Source organism: Mobula birostris, chromosome 17, assembly GCF_030028105.1.
Source record: "Mobula birostris isolate sMobBir1 chromosome 17, sMobBir1.hap1, whole genome shotgun sequence".
NCBI classification, from domain to species: Eukaryota; Metazoa; Chordata; class Chondrichthyes; order Myliobatiformes; family Myliobatidae; genus Mobula; species Mobula birostris.
In genome coordinates, this window is record NC_092386.1 from 14,997,060 (window position 1) to 15,015,229 (window position 18,170).

At 38.8% G+C, this 18,170-nt stretch overlaps 1 protein-coding gene across 2 annotated transcripts in view; it reads right to left on the minus strand.

Moving 5' to 3' along the window:
- The window catches only part of ell2 (elongation factor for RNA polymerase II 2), an 83,129-nt gene that overhangs the window by 34,229 nt on the left and 30,730 nt on the right, over positions 1 to 18,170 (minus strand). For both annotated transcript variants that reach the window (XR_011889501.1, XM_072281311.1), the window contains exons 3-4: positions 10,769 to 10,890; positions 10,485 to 10,648 (exon numbers count right to left, since the gene is read on the minus strand). Coding sequence is in view for 1 of the 2 variants with exons in the window: in XM_072281311.1 (XP_072137412.1) it covers positions 10,485 to 10,648; positions 10,769 to 10,890 (286 nt within the window). In the remaining variant the exon portion in view is untranslated. The remainder of the gene's footprint in view (positions 1 to 10,484; positions 10,649 to 10,768; positions 10,891 to 18,170) is intronic.

Below are 18,170 nucleotides of genomic sequence, written 5' to 3' on the forward strand. Positions count from 1 at the left end.
GAGGGTAGATAAGGGGAAATTGAACCTGTCCTGGATATGATGCCAGTAGATATTAGGCATAATAACCTATCCTCAGCTCGCAACTTTGGTTTGGGAAAATACCAGATTGGAGTAATTACCCTACCATTGAGACTTGCTTGAACTTTCCTCCATATTTGTCTGCATCTGATGCATTATCACATATCCAGAGCATTTCCAGAATTGTCAAGTTCACCACAAGACCAAAAAAATGAGATCAGAAAGAGGTTATCACACATTCAAGTTTGCTGCACCATATAGCATGATCATAGCTGACTATGCTGCCCTTAAATACTGTGTAATTTCGACACACCCCTCCATGACTCAAATATTTATCCACCTCCACTTTAAATACTTCTAATGATGCAGCTCCCACCGCATGTTGGGACAGAGGACTCCATACATTCACCACCCACTGAGCCACCAGAGCGCGAACAGCTGTTAAATATAGACTCGACCAAACCAGACCAGATTGAATCGGCATCCATCAACCTGAACTCCTGGTTCTTCTCCCCAGGCAATTTCTCCTCCTATAGAAACTTGTAAGCCTAGCAGCAAATACATTCTAAGCTATTTGACGATGAACAGTGCCACCACTGAAACATAGATGCAGAGAAGGGCAGAATGGCAGAAACAGGGGGCGCAGCATAAGCTGCTAACATAACACTATTACAGTGTTAGTGACCTGGGTTCAAATCCTACCACTATCTGTAAGGAGTCTATACTGTACACTCTCCCTATGACTGCATAGGTTTCTTCAGGCACTCTGGTTTTCTCTCAAATTCCAAAGATGTACAGGTCACATGGGTGTAATTGGGTGGTGCAAGCTCATGGCCCAGAAGGACCTGTTACCCATGATGTTTCTCTGAATATATACAGGTTTGAGTGCAAGCTCAAAGAAATTTCAACATGAAAATTTTAAATAAGGATAAGGATATGAGAAAAGGTAAAACCTATGGCTTCTTGAAGCTGTTTGGCTGAAGGCAATGTCGGTTTGAAGTCAACAGCAAAGTGCTTCATTTAACCACAGATTACAGGACAACTATTTTCCTTTGATACAATCAAAAATTAGTTGCTAGAAAGTGCAAACAGGAAAATTTAATCATGTGATAACCTTGCTCCTTCAAATTTTCCAGGATGAAATATTCTAAAACATTTTGAAAAGTAAAAAAATTTGTGCCTTTTACTACAGATTTCAGCCAGATTAATGATAACAATGTTTGATCCCCTTTACTGATGCCCAAAAGCAGGCCCAAGTAAAGGGGACCATCACACAGACCTGCTATATTTTGTGGAAGCTTTGTAGGTCAGTAATTACTTCAGTACATGCACGAATGATTGACAAATTTAAATTTGTCACTCATTGCTGTTGAGAATGCAATATAAAATAAATTCATTCAAGGAACATATTAAATGAAGTTTTCAGTTTTGGAAATTTAAACTCCCCCCCCCCCCCCACAAACAGAATAAACATTGAAAATATATTTTTCTCAGCATCTCAGCTTCTGTACTATATTAGCCTGAATTTTGTAGAATTATAGACAAAATCATTAGCATTCATCACCTGAGCCTAACTGATAGCAACATCTGCTTTATTGACATTTAATTAACGAACCACAATTTTGCATGCTTATAAGACCATAAGATACAGGAGCAGAAGTAGGCCATTCAGCCCATCAAGCCTGTTCCACCAATCATGGCCGATTCCATTCTTCCAGTCATCCTAACTCCCCTGCCTTCTTCCCATACTCTTTGATGCCTTAGCTAATGCCCTATCTATCTCTGCCTTAAATGCACCCAATGATTTGGCCTACACAGCTGCTCGTGGCGACAGATTCCACAGATTTACCACCCTCTGACTAAAGTAATTTCACCACATCAGTTCTAAATGGACATTCTTCAATCCTGAAGTCATTCCCTCTTGTCCTGGATCCCCCTACCATGGGAAATAACTTTGCCATATCTAATCTGTTCAGGCCTTTTAACATTTGGAATGTTTCTATGAGATCCCCCCTCATTATCCTGAACTCCAGGGAATACAGCCCAAGAGCTGCCAGATGTTCCTCATTTGATAACCCTTTCATTCCTGGAGTCATTCTCGTGAATCTTCTCTGAACCTTTACCAACGCCAGTATATCCTTTCTAAAATAGGGAGCCCAAAACTGCACACAATACTCCAAGTGTGGTCTCACGAGCGCCTTATAGAGCCTCAACATCACATCCCTGCTCTTATATTCTATACCTCTAGAAATGAATGGCAACATTGCATTCACCTTCTTCACCACCTACTCCACCTGGATGTTAACCTTTAGGGTATCCTGCAAAAGGACTCCAGAGTCCCTTTGCATCTCTGCGTTTTGAATTCTCTCTCCATCTAAATAATAGTCTGCCTGTTTACTTCTTCCACCAAAGTGCATGACCATACACTTTCCAACATTGTATTTCATATGCCACTTCTTTGCCCATTACCTGCTCCTCCACCTATCTTTGTATCATCAGCAAATTTAGCCACAAATCCATTAATCCCATAGTCCAAATCATTGACATACATCATAAAAAGCAGTGGTCCTAACATTGACCCCTGTGGAACTCCACTAATAACCGGCAGCCAGCCAGAATAGGATCCCTTTATTCCCACTCCCTGCTTTCTGCCGACCAGCCAATGCTTTACCCATGCTAGTAACTACCCTGTAATTCCATGGGCTCTGATTTTGCTAAACAGCCTCCTGTGCGGCACCTCATCAAAGCCCTTCTGAAAATCCAAGTACATACATCTACTGCATCTTCTTTGTCTACCCTGCTTGTAATTTCCTCAAAGAATTGCAGTAGGTTTGTCAGGCTGGATTTTCCTTTCAGGAAATCATGCTGGCTTTGGCCTATCTTGTCATGCGCCTCCAGGTACTCCATAATCTCATCCCTAACTATCGATTCCAACAACTTTCCAACCACTGATGTCAGGCTAACACGTCTATAGTTTCCTTTCTGCTGCCTCCCACCCTTCTTAAATAGTGGAGTAACATTTGCAAATTTTCAAGTCATCCGGTACAATGCCAGAATCTATTGATTTTTGAAAGATCATCGTTAATGCCTCCGCAATCGCTCCAACTACTTCCTCAGAACCTGAGGGTGCATTCCATCAGATCCAGGAGATTTATCCACCCTCAGACCATTAAGCTTCCTAAGCACCTTCTCAGTCATAATTTTCACTGCACATACTTCACTTCCCTGACACTCTTGAATGTCCGGTATACTACAGGTGCCTTCCACTGTGAAGACTGATGCAAAATATGCATTCAGTTCCTCTGCCATCTCTGATTACAATATCTCCAGTGTCATTTTCTATTGGTCTTATATCTACCCTCAACTCTCTTTTACTCTTTATATACTTAAAAAAAGCTTACAGAAATATAAAAGATGCCGTCAGCAATTTGCCACCTGTACTAAGCTGCAGCCCGATGTTTGATTCCACATGCAGTTTGGGATTGGAGGAGATTGTGTCAAATGGCCCACCTTTACAGTTAGAATTCAGTACTATTTACTTTAAATGAGAGTATTGTAGCATAAGCTTCAGGTAAATACATTCTTCAATGACCAGTTTTGAAGAAAATAATTTAAAATAATTTTAACATCTCAAGAAATGACTCGCTGTTTTAAAAAGGTGCTCAAGTGCATGAGTTTTCAAAACAAGTAGTATCAAGTTCTCGCTTTTGTTTGCCAAGTCCTTCAAAGCTTGAATGACTTTGAATGTGTACGTTTCAAAGGAGTTGACAGAACTGACTAAGCCTGTAGGTGAGACTGTCTAGCTGTCAACATTTTGATTTACAACAGCTCATTTGAAATGGCTCGCTCTGACTGCCTCATATGATCCTCTTGTTGCAGAATTCCCCTTAGCAGTTTCCACCATTATCTCCAAGTGTACTGTCTCAGGAAAATTCACATTCTTTAAATCAAGATTAGGAGACACTCTTGCCCCTAACTAAAATCTGTCCCAGTCTTAAGTGCTCTAAACAAATCAAATGCTATGGTATACTTGTGATCAAGCACGCAATTCCTTACTCACCATCAGATTCTCTGTTATCTACATAACTGATCACAAACTTTTTGCTCAGAGAGACCAAAGCAAATCTCAAGCAGAAAACAGATAAAGCATCCTTGCAAACTGGTCTCTTAAAAAAAAACACCTTGCACCTGAGTTTTATATGTTACTTGCACTCAAGTACATAAAACTTCAAGATACCTTTAGTAACAAAAGCTACGACACTGTACTATAAAAGGAAACATTTGCCACATATAACCAAAAACTTGGTTAAACAGGTAGGCTTTAAGAAAATTTACATAAGATATTGTGTAGCATAAGATTACAGACTACAGTTTGTTATACAACTGATCAGATAAATTCCAAGTTATTGCATAACACTGCCTCTAAATATAGTACTGGCCTGTCATCATATAGCAAGTCTAGGATCATAAAGAGTCAGAGCTATGGAGCACTACAGCATAGAAACAGGCTCTTCGGTCCATCTAGTCCAAGATGAAAGCTGTCCCCTCTTTGTGGAAGCTGCTGAAATAAACATTGCTGTTAGACGTTGGGACATCGTGCTTTCCACCTGATCACAGAGATTTCTCATTTATTGAGAGCAAAACCCATACAGAAATAAACTAGGTATAACATTGTAAACATATATGGACTATTGGAAGTACGAATGAAAACCCCTACATGGCACGTTGCCAAGATAAAATGAGCACAGGGGGCAAGCAGATCTAGTTGCTACAGATCACGATGGTCCTTACAAAATAAATAATAGACTTCTCTAGGGAATGCCAAGAGCTAACAGAAGAACAGATCCTGAAGGATTTGAATCCCCGTATTTCTAATCTGTTAGCATGCTGGGGAAAAAAAATATTTGAAAATGGTTCCACTTAGACGGGGGCAGGAAGGAGCTGTGCTATTGGGATGGGGCCCATCCTAACAATTGGATGTTGAGATATTTGCATTCATGGAAGTGTTTCATGCTGAGGACACAGTGAATTAAAACCAAAGTGCAATGAAATTTCTTCTTGCAGAGAGTGGTGAATCTTGAATTCTCTGCACTGGAGCACTGCAGTGGATAAATCACTGGAGTCTTTTAAAATGGTGATTAAAAAATTGAAATATTGGGAAATTGAGGCTTATGGGCAGTTGAGATCCATTGCACTGTCATCTGTGAAGATGGCACCATCAAACCAACGGTGATATCCTTCAGACAGATCACAAAACTACTTTTACTACTAAGCTGCATGTGATTGGAACCTGTGATTTACATTCTGATGGTGCATTTATGGGCTGATCGAGTGATTTGCACTTCGCAGTTTTTGAGAGAACTTGGTGAGGTTTGGGGCGGAGTGCACTGCCTGGAGGCCAAGAAGCCTGGAGATAGCACAGGAGGCAATGATCGACTCCATTTCTCACTGATTAAAGTGTCGAGCAAGATTGAAATCCACAAGTACAAGAGCAGAATGCGAGTGGGTGTTCAGTGCTGTCTCCTCCTGCATTGGATTGGTGTCTTTCTCTTTCTCCCCCTCTCTCGTGCTCACTGCTCCCACAGAAAGGTGCCAGAGTCTTGGGCAAAGTTTGATTAGTGCGGTTTGAGAGGACTCTGCAGTTCATGTGTGTTTCAAGTTATTCTTTTTTTTTGCTATTTTGAGCCATTTTGATTGAGGCGGAATGGTCTGCAACGAAAGAGACAGCGTTAAATTGAACTGAACTAAGCGGAACATTCCTAGATAGTTTCAAGGACTCTGTGGTTTGATGTTTTCTTCCCCTGTTTTTCTGCCCTTTGCATGATTTGTTTTGTTTTTTTGCATGTTGGATGTTTGATTTTTTTTGAACAGGTTCCAAGGCCGTCTGTAGGAAGACAAATCTCAGGATTGTATATTGCTTATATACTTTAATTATAAATGTACTTTGAATCTTTGACCTCACTGAGGCCTCTTAATAACCACAGCAATTCAAAGGATCACAAACTCAAAGGACCTTTGTGCTCAAACCCACTTAGTGCTTTAAGGAACTTCAGTTTTAACCTGCAAGATATAAAACATTACCAGCTGTTGCTCAGGAAAAGAGTTTCCCCTCATATTTCTACCTCCCGTCCATTTCATGTCAATAACCTGCATTTCCATCCTTTAATCTGCTGATGGAAACACTATCACAGTCCTTCATCTTTACACTTCTATCAAATTTCCTCATTTCCTCCTCTGTTCCAAGGATAAGCCCAGATTCTTGTAGCTTATACCCCTCCTCCCCAGAGGAATTCAAATAGGTCCTACTCTCGAAGCTTCACTTCCTTCCCATAGTATAACAATCAGAGATGGATGCAAAACTCCTGTTTCACTTCAGATGCCTAAAAGATTCTACACAACCACCCTGCACTTACTTACAAAATCCAGGATCCCATGTGCTTTCTTACCACATTCAACATGCATTGGCACATTCAAGGATTCATACACATTTACACACAGAACTAGATCCCTCATTAGGAAAGCAGCAGTCAACTATTGCATTTTAGCATAAAAATTAAGCATCGCCACACTAAGTATGTTCTTCTAGTTTACCAACTCCACTACTGATCAAACCACAGCAAATGCAATAATTGCACACCCACCTCCAAATCACTCACTATACTTTATATTTTATTGCCACCAAACAATTGGTACTAGAACATACAATCACAGCGATATTTGATTCTGCGCTTCCCACTCCCTGGATTACAAATATTAAATATTAAAATATTAAAAATAGTTAAAATTAGTAAATATTTTATTTTATATTTTATAAACGTTATAGCTCTAATGTGACGCAGCATAACCCAAGGTAGAGATTCTAAATTGGAGAAAGGATTGAAGGATAGCTAATGTTGTTCCATTGTTTAAGAAAGGCTCTACAAATAAGCCAGAAAATTATAGGCATCAGTAGTGGAAAAATTTTGGAAGATATTCGAAGGGACTAAGTACTTGGATAGACATGACACTGACTAGAGATAGTCAGCATGGGTTTGTGTGAGCTTAGTCAAGAAGGCTCAGTCACTGGGCATTTAAGAGGAAGTAAATTGGATTAGGCATTGGCAGTGGTAGTAAAGGGCTGCCTCTCTGACTGGAGGCCTGTAGCTAGTTGTGTACCACAGGGATCGGTTCTGTGTCTGCTACTGTTTGTCATTTATGTCAATGATCTAGATATTGTGGTAAACTGGATCAGCAAATTTGCAGATGACACCAAAATTGGGGTAGTGGACAGAGACGAAGACTTAAACCAGCTGGAAAATGGGCTAAAAATAGCAGACAGAACTTATTGCACATAAGTGTGAGATGTTGCACGTTGGGAGAACCTACTGAGGAATGCAGTAGAACAGAGGTACCTGGGAATACAGATCTATAATTCCTTGAACATGATGTCACAGGTAGATAGGGCGTAAAGAAAGCTTTTGGCACACTGACCTTCAGAATATTGTGTACAAGAGTTGGGATGTTATGTTGAAATTGTACAAGATGTTGGGGAGGCCTAATGTGGAGTATTGTATGCAGTTCTGGTCACCTTCCTACAGGAAAGATAAAGAAGATTGAAAGAGTGCAAAGAAAATTTACAAGGAGGTTGCTGTAACTTGGATGACCTGAGTTATAGGGAAACGTTGAATGGGTTAGAACTTCATTTCCTAGGACATAGAATATGGAGGGGAGATTTGATAAAGGTATACAAAATTATGAGGGGTAGAGATCAGGCAAGTGCAAGCAAGCTTTTTCCACTGAGGTTGGGCGAGACAAAGGTCATGGGCTAAGAGTGAAAGGTAGAATGTTTAAGCAGAACGTTATAAGGGTGGTGTGAGTGAGGAACGAGCTGCCAATGCAATTGGTAATGCAGGTTTGATTTCAACATCAAGAAAAATTTGCATAGGTAATTCAAATTGAGCGGTATGAGGGCTATGGTCTGGGTGCAGGTCAAGGGGACTAGCCAGATTAATGGTTTGGCATGGACAAGATAGACTGAAGGGTCTGTTCTGTGCCATTCTATGGCTCTAATAGCAATTCTACTCAGAACAAAGGATGCATGAAGATAGGTAGTATTGTGGAAGCAGGGAGTCTGCAAAAGGACTGAGATTAGGAAAGTGGGCAAGAAGTGGCAGATGCAATACAGTGTAGGGAAGTGCATGGTCATGCACTTCTGTAGAAGGTGTAAGACAAACTATTTTCTAATCAGGGAGAAAATACAGAAATCAGAGGTGGGAAGGGACTTAAGAGTCCTCATGCAGAGTACCCTAAAAAGGGAACTTACAGGTTTAAGTCAGTGATAAAGGAGGCAAATGCAAAATTAGCATTCATTTTGGGAGGATGAGAATATAGAAGTGAGATTATAATTCTGAGGATTTTTAAAGGTACTGGCGAGGCCTCACCTGGAGCACTGTGAGCAGTTCTGGGCCCCTTGTGCAAGAAAGGATGTTCTGGCATTGGAGAGGGTCCAGAGGAGATTCACGAGAATCTCAGGAATGACACTCAGGAATGACAGGGTTAATGTAAGAATAGTGTTTGTTAGCTCTGAGCTTACACTCACTGGAGCTTAGAAGAATGAGGGGAAACCCATTAAAAACTATCAAATACAGAAAGGCATAGATAGAAGTAAAGAGGATGTTTCCTATACATAAAGAGAAAATCTGCCAACGTTGGAAATTCAGAGCAACACAAACAAAATGCCGGATGAACTGAGCAGTCCACTAGCATCTATGGAAAAGAGTAAATAGTCGATGTTTCTGGCCAAAACCCTTCAGAAGGTCCTGATGAAAGGCTTCAGCCCAAAGCGTTGACTGTTTACTCTTTTCCATAGATGCTGCCTGGCCTGCTGAGCTCCTCCAGCATTTTGTGTGTGTTGCTCAGGATGTTTCTGATAGTGCAGGTGGGGTGGGGGGCAGTGAATCTGTGGAATTCATTGCCAGAGCAGTGGAGGCTAAGTCATGGAGGATATTTAAAAAAGGTCATAGGATCTAATTGGTAAGGGTATCAAAGGTTACAGGGAGAAGGCAGAAGAATCTGTTTGAGAGATAATAAATCAACCATGATGGAATGGCAGAACGGACTCGGTAGGCTGAATGGCCTAATACTGTTGCTGCTGCTGTTACGTTTCATGTCTCTCATGTAATATGACGCACTATTTTCTTAGACTACCTCCATTATTCCATGCTATCCTCTGTTTATGGGTGTCAATTTTGGCAAGAAGCTTTTCATTTGGGACTGATAGCTCTGCAGATCCATATAGACGACATCTAACACACAAGAATAGCAAGGAGTAACAGGGGCACTTTAAGAACTGACATCAGTCATAACCTGACTGGTACATTGGGAACACTGAGAATCTATAATTAAAATTCAGGTAGGAGTCAACCACCATGGATTTATGATGGACAGGCTTGACAAGCTTGAAACAAAAAACTTAATGTTTTGGGGGAACCAAAAGCTGTGGATAGAGGAATATCCAGGAGAGCTGAAGAACTAAATGACATGGATTTGAAGCCAAAATTATGGAAGTGGTTAAGAACTTTGTTGAGTGACAGTAATAACTATCAAGTATTTGAGTTGGTAGGATGGAATTAGTGGCATCCAGCAAAGCAACTGCAACTATTCACCTGTAAATGACAGAACTGGAAGTTACATATCTAAATCTCCCAATGGCACAATGCTGGAGATCACTGCCATTTAATTCCATGTTCCTCTCAAAGTTGTTCATAGATTAATGAAATGGCAAAATAGATTATAATGTTGACAAATGAGGAATCATCTATTTTAAACAAGGCCATTATAATACACTTATTGATGAAAAGCGTGAGGCAATGGTAGCTAAGGAGGCTTGGAGATGAACGAACAAATACTACAATGGCACAGACAGATGGAGAAGGATGTTAAAGATTCTAATTGAATGCTGTCCTTTCATTCAAATGTTAAAATACAATAAACGATAGAAATTATGCACAGCCGTATAAAGAACCCAATTAAACCATATATGTCAATACTGAGGAACTAAACAGAAAATGCTAGAAACATTCAGCAGTTGAGCCAGCACTTGTGGAAATAAGTAGAGTTACAGATGTTGCTGACCATTTTCTGTTCCTATTTCAAATTTCAAACAAGTTTTTTAAAAATTATTGTCATATACTGTGGAGCTCTGCACACCCTTTTTAAGAGAAATTTGATGGGCTTGGGAATGTGTAATGCAGCCTTGCCAGAATGTTAGCTACATTTGATCTTAAATGAAGAGATTACATATAAAGGGCATTTTGTTTTCAAAGTTATTAAGGGACACAGGAAAAAGGCAGATACAATGGAAGCTAGTAATAGACTATCCACTATCATACTCAATGGTGGAACAGGTTCAAGGAGCTTATTAGCATTCATATATTATCTCGAAAGTTCTTATTCTTGTCAAATGAAATAATTAAATTTGCTCTTACCTACATAGCGCCCGCCAGGTTTAATAACTTTGGTACTTCGACTGCGGGTTTCCTCCTCTGCTTGAGTCATGCGCTCTCGAGTGATCAGATAAGAATCGTTTGTTGCACATATTGTAATTTTATCCTGTATGCTTCCAAAACAATCCAGTTCTGCAACACCATCACTAAAGGCAGAGTTTGAAATGTTAAATTAAACATGGTAGAAGCTACAGTGAATCATAGAAGCTAGGATTAAACTACATTTGTCATTCAATGTGTGATCTGAGAAGGCTTATTTAGAATACCTGGAGATATACTGTTGAACACAGTCAAAGCTTCCCTGAGGGTTATCTTTTCCAACATTGGATACATAAAAGTCAAAATTTCGTCCTTCATTATGGTTATCTGTTTTTGGAATCTTTATCAACTGTGGAGAAAAGAAAATAATTAGCATTTTTGATGTGAAACAGGCTTCCCCTGGATAAATGAAAACACCTTTACTGCATAATGCCCACCAAGAGTAATGATAAAACTAAAAAAATCAGAGCCATTTACACAAAAACTAAACTGGCTGTCACCGATGGCTGAGATAAATATTCAGCCAAATGGAATTAAGTTGCTTACTGGAACTCCAGCACCCATTCACATGGAAATACACATCTCCACTGATTATACTAATGTATATATGCAATACCCCTGGTTTAAGACCATGCTTTATTTTACTGCTATGCTGTTGGGCATTTCATTTTCTGCAGATTTCCTCAAAATGCAATGTGATCCTTTAATTACAATATACAATCAAGTAATTCAGTTGATTGACAAGTTAGGATTGATGAATTCTCCAATAAGATTTGTCTTGTTAACATTTGGCTAATAAGATGGCCTGGAACATACTAGAAGGAACCAGGGTAGCCATTTTCTGGAGAGAGCTGATGGAAGGAGAAAGAGGAATATATGTAGATGGATGACAAATATAGCAGAAGAGCATAGTGAAATGCCCATAGAACCCATTTGGAAGGAGAGATACTGCTGCTGGAAAACCCTCATGTAGACAACGATCTCATGGACAATGTACAGATTACTTTTAATTAGCTAAAAAGGATTTAATGCTTCCCAGCATGTACGACCAATAAACTCTTCTTGGGCTTCCAGCTGGATACAAGCATCAATTATAACTGACGCTTCGATGACAAACTCATCAGGAATGAAAATGGCCGAGGTGATGAAGATGGCAGAATTTGTCATCAAAATGTCTATTACAATCATGCCTATACCTGGCTGGAAGCCCGAGAGCTTACTTGTTTTAATTAGCTAGTTATCTCAAGACCTTGGAAAAAGTTTTACACCTTATCCTTGGATGTTGCACGGACATTTATGTTTTGCTTGGACTGTGTTTTCAGGCAGAATTGTTTGGTACCATGAGTAAATGAAGTGAAGCAAATGGAATTAAATATGCAACAATGAGCTCCAACGATTAAGCACACACTGTAGGGCAATATATGTGGAATGGGTCCTTTCATTTATTGTGTTTGTTAATAGTTTAAAGTATCTTGTCAATACAATTTCAAACTAAATTTATACTGGTGCGAGTTAAATTATTGCTTCCTGGTGAACAGTAAATTCACATGGGTGTAGCAGTCCTATTTCCCTGAAAGGAACATCCAGACCATATTTACTCTAACACATAATTCTGGAGGAACTTGGCAGGCCAGGCAGCACCTAGGAAAAGAGTACAATAAACATTTTGGGCCAAAACGTCAAATGTACTCTTTTCCTAGATGCTGCCTGGTCTGCTGGGTTCCTCCAGCATTTTGTGTGTTGCTTGGATTTCCAGCATCTGTAGATTTTTTCTTTGTGATCCTATTTACTGTAGTTGTATTTATTGGAAATGGGCTTTGTATCATTATAACCCATGCATTGTTGAGTTAAGTTGCTGTTAGCTTTTATTCACAGTAATTGCTAACCCAGTACAACCCTATGGTGAGAGGGTTACAGATCCATATAGATGACATTTAACACACAAGAATAGCAAGGAGTAATAAGGGCACTTTAGAACTGACATCAGTTATAACCTGACTGGTACATTGGGAACACTGAGAATCTATAATTAAAATTCAGGTAGGAGTCAACCACCATGGATTTATGATGGCTTGAAACAAAAGACAAGCTTTTGACAAGCTTGAAACAAAAGACAAGCTTTTGACAAGCTTGAAACAAAAGACTTAATGTTTGGTAGCCATGTCCAGCATGTTATTTTACCCTGTTTTATCAGGTTGAAACTGCCTCAAAGACCAAAACTAATTTCATCGTCTAATATTATTAGATTTTATCATTACATTTTCAGTTTAATATTATTTCTTTTAATCACTATACCCATGTCTACCACTTGCTCTGTAGGGAATTGTTAATAGGGGATTTCTGCCACACAATGTAGCAATTAATACTGAGATAGAGATAAATTGTTGTCCAGAACAAGTTTCAATGCAAGACACATGAACCAAATTGTTTTGTGATACTTCTTGCACACTTACTGATGCTCATTCTTGTAACCAGATATTACAGGAACTTTTCAAAGGAATAAAAAGTGCATATAGCAAACACCAATGTGAGAGTGAAACGATACACAGCAGAAAACAGACCCTTTAACCCGCTAAGGCAATACCAACAATTATTTAACATTTTATAGCAATTCCATACCAACCCCATTTTATTCTCTTCCACCCTTAAATTCCTTAAATCAATCCTTAAATTCCAACAGTTGCCTACATGTTAGAAGGAACTTAGTGCACAATTAACCTATGAATTTGCACATCTTTACAATGAGAGGGAAGACCAGAACATGAAGAGGAAAACCACACAATCAAATAATGTGTAAATTTCACACAAAATTATATGCCCGTCACTGGAACAAAGACACAGCAGCTCTAATAGGTGTTCCACTCCACAGTATAGGGAGAGATTAAATGAAAGTATAAAAATAAGATTCAAATGGAGAACACAAATAATATGCATTGATATTTAAAATACAAAGGAAACACAGTGGATAGATTACCAAGTTCAACTGGCAAATACAGCCAGTTGGCCTAATTGCACTTAAATCATGTTACCTACAAGCATTGGGAAACATTATGCATAATCACATGCATCCATCAAACTATTATTTAGAAATAAATTTAGTGGATAATGGTATGAAGTTTGAATAACAACTAAAGCAATTTAAAACATTCTATTATTCATGAAATTCTATCATTCAGAAGGGACACAATTTCACATTTATTTGAGAAAGCTTGGCCTTCTTTTCCATCAAATTACATTGCACCTGAACTTCAGTTGTTCAAATGTTTTGTTGAATATTTCAGGTAACACCCCAAGATGTTTTTGCCCCCATGTGGAGTCAAGCAATCAGTACAGAATGAAAGGGATGAATGGAATTACACAATATCTTATCTGATTCTTCCCGCCACCCCCCCCCACCACTCCCATTAACGATCTGTTGGAATTTACCAAGAGGAAATTTGTTGCAAAACAGGAACAATTTCAAATAAAAATATCTTCCTGGAAATTGAATACCGAAATTTAACTATTCATTTAAAACAATTACAGAAGGTCTGTAGTAATAACATTTATAACAAACAGCTACAGCTATGCTTTTATAGACATCTCTAGTTTCATGAATACTGTACACCCATTGTAACTGAGATTGTAAATAAAACAGAGCAAGATAAGGCTACCACACAGCAAATGGGACAAGGTTCAGCAGAATTCACATAATGGAATAACAGATCTCTTAAACTGTCACCATAAATTGTATAAGAATATGTTAATCCCCTCACACTGTTGGTAGTAAACAGACGGATTATCATTAATACCACCTACTGAGGTGTAAATTGTTTTCTGCTCTGTCGCAAATGCAATTAAGGAGCAATTTTAAGGTGAGTATGAGTACAGTCCAGCAAGCCTTCAATACACATTGTAAGGGTTTTCGTCTATTCCAGTGATTCAAGTGCATCAAAATCACATGGCAGTTTAATACTCAACTTTCCAAATCGTAGAGTGTGGCGTGATAGTATTATTTCCGTATGTTTATAAGTAATGTGATTTAAGTGTAATCTGGCCAAAATCAGAGCTGTATTTTCCAATTGCACTTGGTAATCCATCTCAAGATATATTTCAAATATTTATGCATCTCATTTGTAACTTTCCATTTGAACACTTTCCATTTAAAATCTTTCCCTTTGCCACTTGGCCAACATTCCTACCAAAAGGGGAAGCATTAGTCCACAAGACATAGGAGCACAATTAGGCCATCTGGCCCAACAAGTCTGCTCTGCCATTCAATCATGGCTGATCCTTTTCCCCCCTCCTCCTCAACCCCAGTTCCCAGCATTCTCCCTGTAATCTTTGATGCCATGTCCTATCAAGAACCCATCAATCTCTGCCTTAAATACACCCAACCACCTGGCCACAGCTACAAGTGGCAACAAATTCCACAAATTCACCACCCTTTGGCTAAAGAACGGTTTCCACATCTGTTTTGAAAGGGTGCTCCTCTATCTTGAGGCTGTCCCCTAGACTCTCCCACCATGGGAAACATCCTTGCCACATCTAGTACATCTAGGCCTTTCAACATTCGAAAGGTTTCAATGGGATCCCCCCTCATCCTTCTGAATTCCAACGAGTACAGACCCAGATACATCAAATGTTCCTCATATGATAACCCTTTCATTCCTGGAATCATCCTTGTGAACCTCCTCTGGACCCTCCCCAATGCCAGCACATCTTTTCTAAGATGAGGGGACTAAAACTGTTCACAATACTCAAGGTGAGGCCTCACCAATGCCTTATAAAGCCTCAGCATCATATCCCTGCTCCTGTATTCTAGACCTCTTGAAATGAATGCCAACATGGCATTTGCCTTCCTCACCACCAACTCAAGCAGCAAGTTAACCTTTAGGGTATTCTGTACAAGGCCTTCCAAGTCCCTTTGCATCCCAGATTTTTGGATTTTCTCTCCCTTTAGAAAATAGTTTGCACATTTATTTCTACCACATAACCATGCATTTTCCAACATTGTATTTCATTTACCACTTTCTTGCCCACTAGAACACTAGTCACTGGCAGCCAACCAGAAAAGGATCCTTTTATTCCCACTCTCTGCCTACTGCTAATCAGCAATGCTCTAACCACGTTAGTAACTTTCCTGTAATATCATGGGCTCTTAACTTGGTAAGCAGCCTCAAATGTGGCACTTTGTCAAAGGCCTTCTGAAAGTCCAAATTATAAACATCCACTGCATCCCCTTTATCTATCCAACTTGGAATCTCCTCAAAGAATTCCAACAGGTTTGTCAGGCAGGATTTTCCCTGAAAGAAACCATGCTGACTTTGTACCATCTTGCCCTGTGTCACCAAGTACTCCATCACCTCATCCTTAACAATTGACTCTAACATCTTCCCAACCACTCAGGTCAGGCTAACTGGTCTACAATTTCCTTTCTGCTGCCTTCCTCCTTTCTTAAAGAGTGGAGTGACATTTGTGAGCAACCAAGACAGTGTTAGTATTTTGAAATCCATCCCCAAGTATTTACTTTTGTATAGTTCTTTGCTGAAGAGATGCACTGTTGATGCTGAGTTCAAAGATCCCACCCAAATACATAATAAATGGCAGTATAATGTGATTATAAATTAGAAACAATGTGGCAGGAAAAGTGACAAAGGAAAATGCAGTTAATTACTTATATTACTGCCAACAGCATGGTTTAAAAACACAAATAATGAAATTACTGGCATTTCAGATAAAGATCAACCTGCAATTTAACAATAGGTTGTTGTGTACTATTTTCCCATGTGTTTTTTTCTTTGCGTTTACAGACAGTTTATATTAAAGCTGCACAAAGTTTTTGTAACCTTCTGCAGATGTGGCAGGGACAAAAGGCAATCTTGAATACATTTTTGGCCAGCACTCCACAATGTAACTCTTGGCTTAACCAGAAACATCTGGCCCTTCATACTCAAGAACTGCTTGCCATTCACAAGTGTCCAAGATTTCACCAAGTCTTCTCATGGAGCACAGAAATTTAATAGACATTCAGGAAAAATAGCAAATTCTAATTAGGCTTCTTGCACAAAAAATCTTCACTTAACAGAAGAACAAATACTTTTGTCAATTTACCAAATATCAAAATGTGCTCAAATATTTATGTCTGTCCTGAACTGCTTTTATGCTAAGATAGTGTTAGGCGGTTGTTCAAATTGTAGTTTTACATAAAAGTGGCCCAACAAACAACACTTCCAATTTTAACAGGAGGAGGTCCATATCAGATGTGTTCAAGTGTTTTTGTTTGGCCAGGACAGAAACAGGAAAATAAATATAGAAATAATACCATAAACCAATGCCATGTTCTACTGCAAGTCTATCATTATCAAAGTTGAAACAATACACAATTAACAGGAAATTTAAGCAACACACACACACAAAATGCTGATGGAATGCAGCAGGCCAGGCAGCATCTATAGGAAGTAGTACAGTCGACTTCTCTAGCATCTGCAGACTTTTTCATGTTTGCATATCAGGAAATTTAGCTTACTTTGGTTGATATTATACATACACATGTATATACATTGTACATTCACTATTTCTATATACATTTCTACAAGACATCAAATTAACCAGGAAAAAAAATCAGCTCCAGGCACTGCTTGTTGAACACCTCAAATTAACCAAAATTCAAGTTAACTGTCATTCAACTATACATGAATGGCCATGAATACAGCCAAACAAAAAACCTCTGCTTTCAATGTAAATCAATTTTGCACAGACTATTAGTATCAGAAGGAAATACAGTGCACTGCAACCATGCTGGCCATCAAGCATTTTTCCATCAATCAAACTATAACCCATTTTATCCTACCACATTGTTAACTGACCCCAGAATCAGCCAATCATCTATACACTAGAAGCAATTTACCCTGGTTAGCTGACCTATTAACCCATAGTTTTTTTGGGGGGAGGGGGAAGAAATGGCATCTAGGAGTAAACCCACAAAGTCACAGAGAGAATGTGCAAATCCCATACCGTCAGTGCCAAAGGTCAAGACTGAATGCAGGTCAATATAGGTATGAGGCAGCAATTCCACTAGCCCTGCTATTATCCCATCTTGAGTTTTTTTTTGATACAAGTGGTATTACCTTTCACTTAAATATAAAAAAAAATTTATTTTTCTTTAAAATTCTTTTTCCAGGCAACTTCCCACTAAATATTTAAGAAAAAAAAACACCCCTTTGTCCTAACCATTTCTTCCCTAGCCTCTCTACAGCTTAAAACTAATTTTACTCTACAAAGAACCTAATCAAAATGGGGTGATAAAAAGTATTTATTCAGGACATGGACTTGCAGCAAAAAAAAATCATTTAATTCCTTAAAATACCCATTTCCATTAAAATTGACTAAAATCAAGAAATATCTTAAGTTTTTTAAGCATCACTTAAAAAAAAAATATGCACTTCACCTTCCTAATTTCTGTTCCAATTTCAACATCGATTCCTCGGCATTTACCATAAGTTTCCTTTTGACATTTTCTATTTATATTATGTTTTCTATTTATGTTAGGCAAGATCCAAGGAGAGCTAGATATGGGAACTGTTATGTATGTGGCCTGGTGGCACAACAATGCTATTAATAAAAGTGCTGGAGACGGGAGCTAAGGTT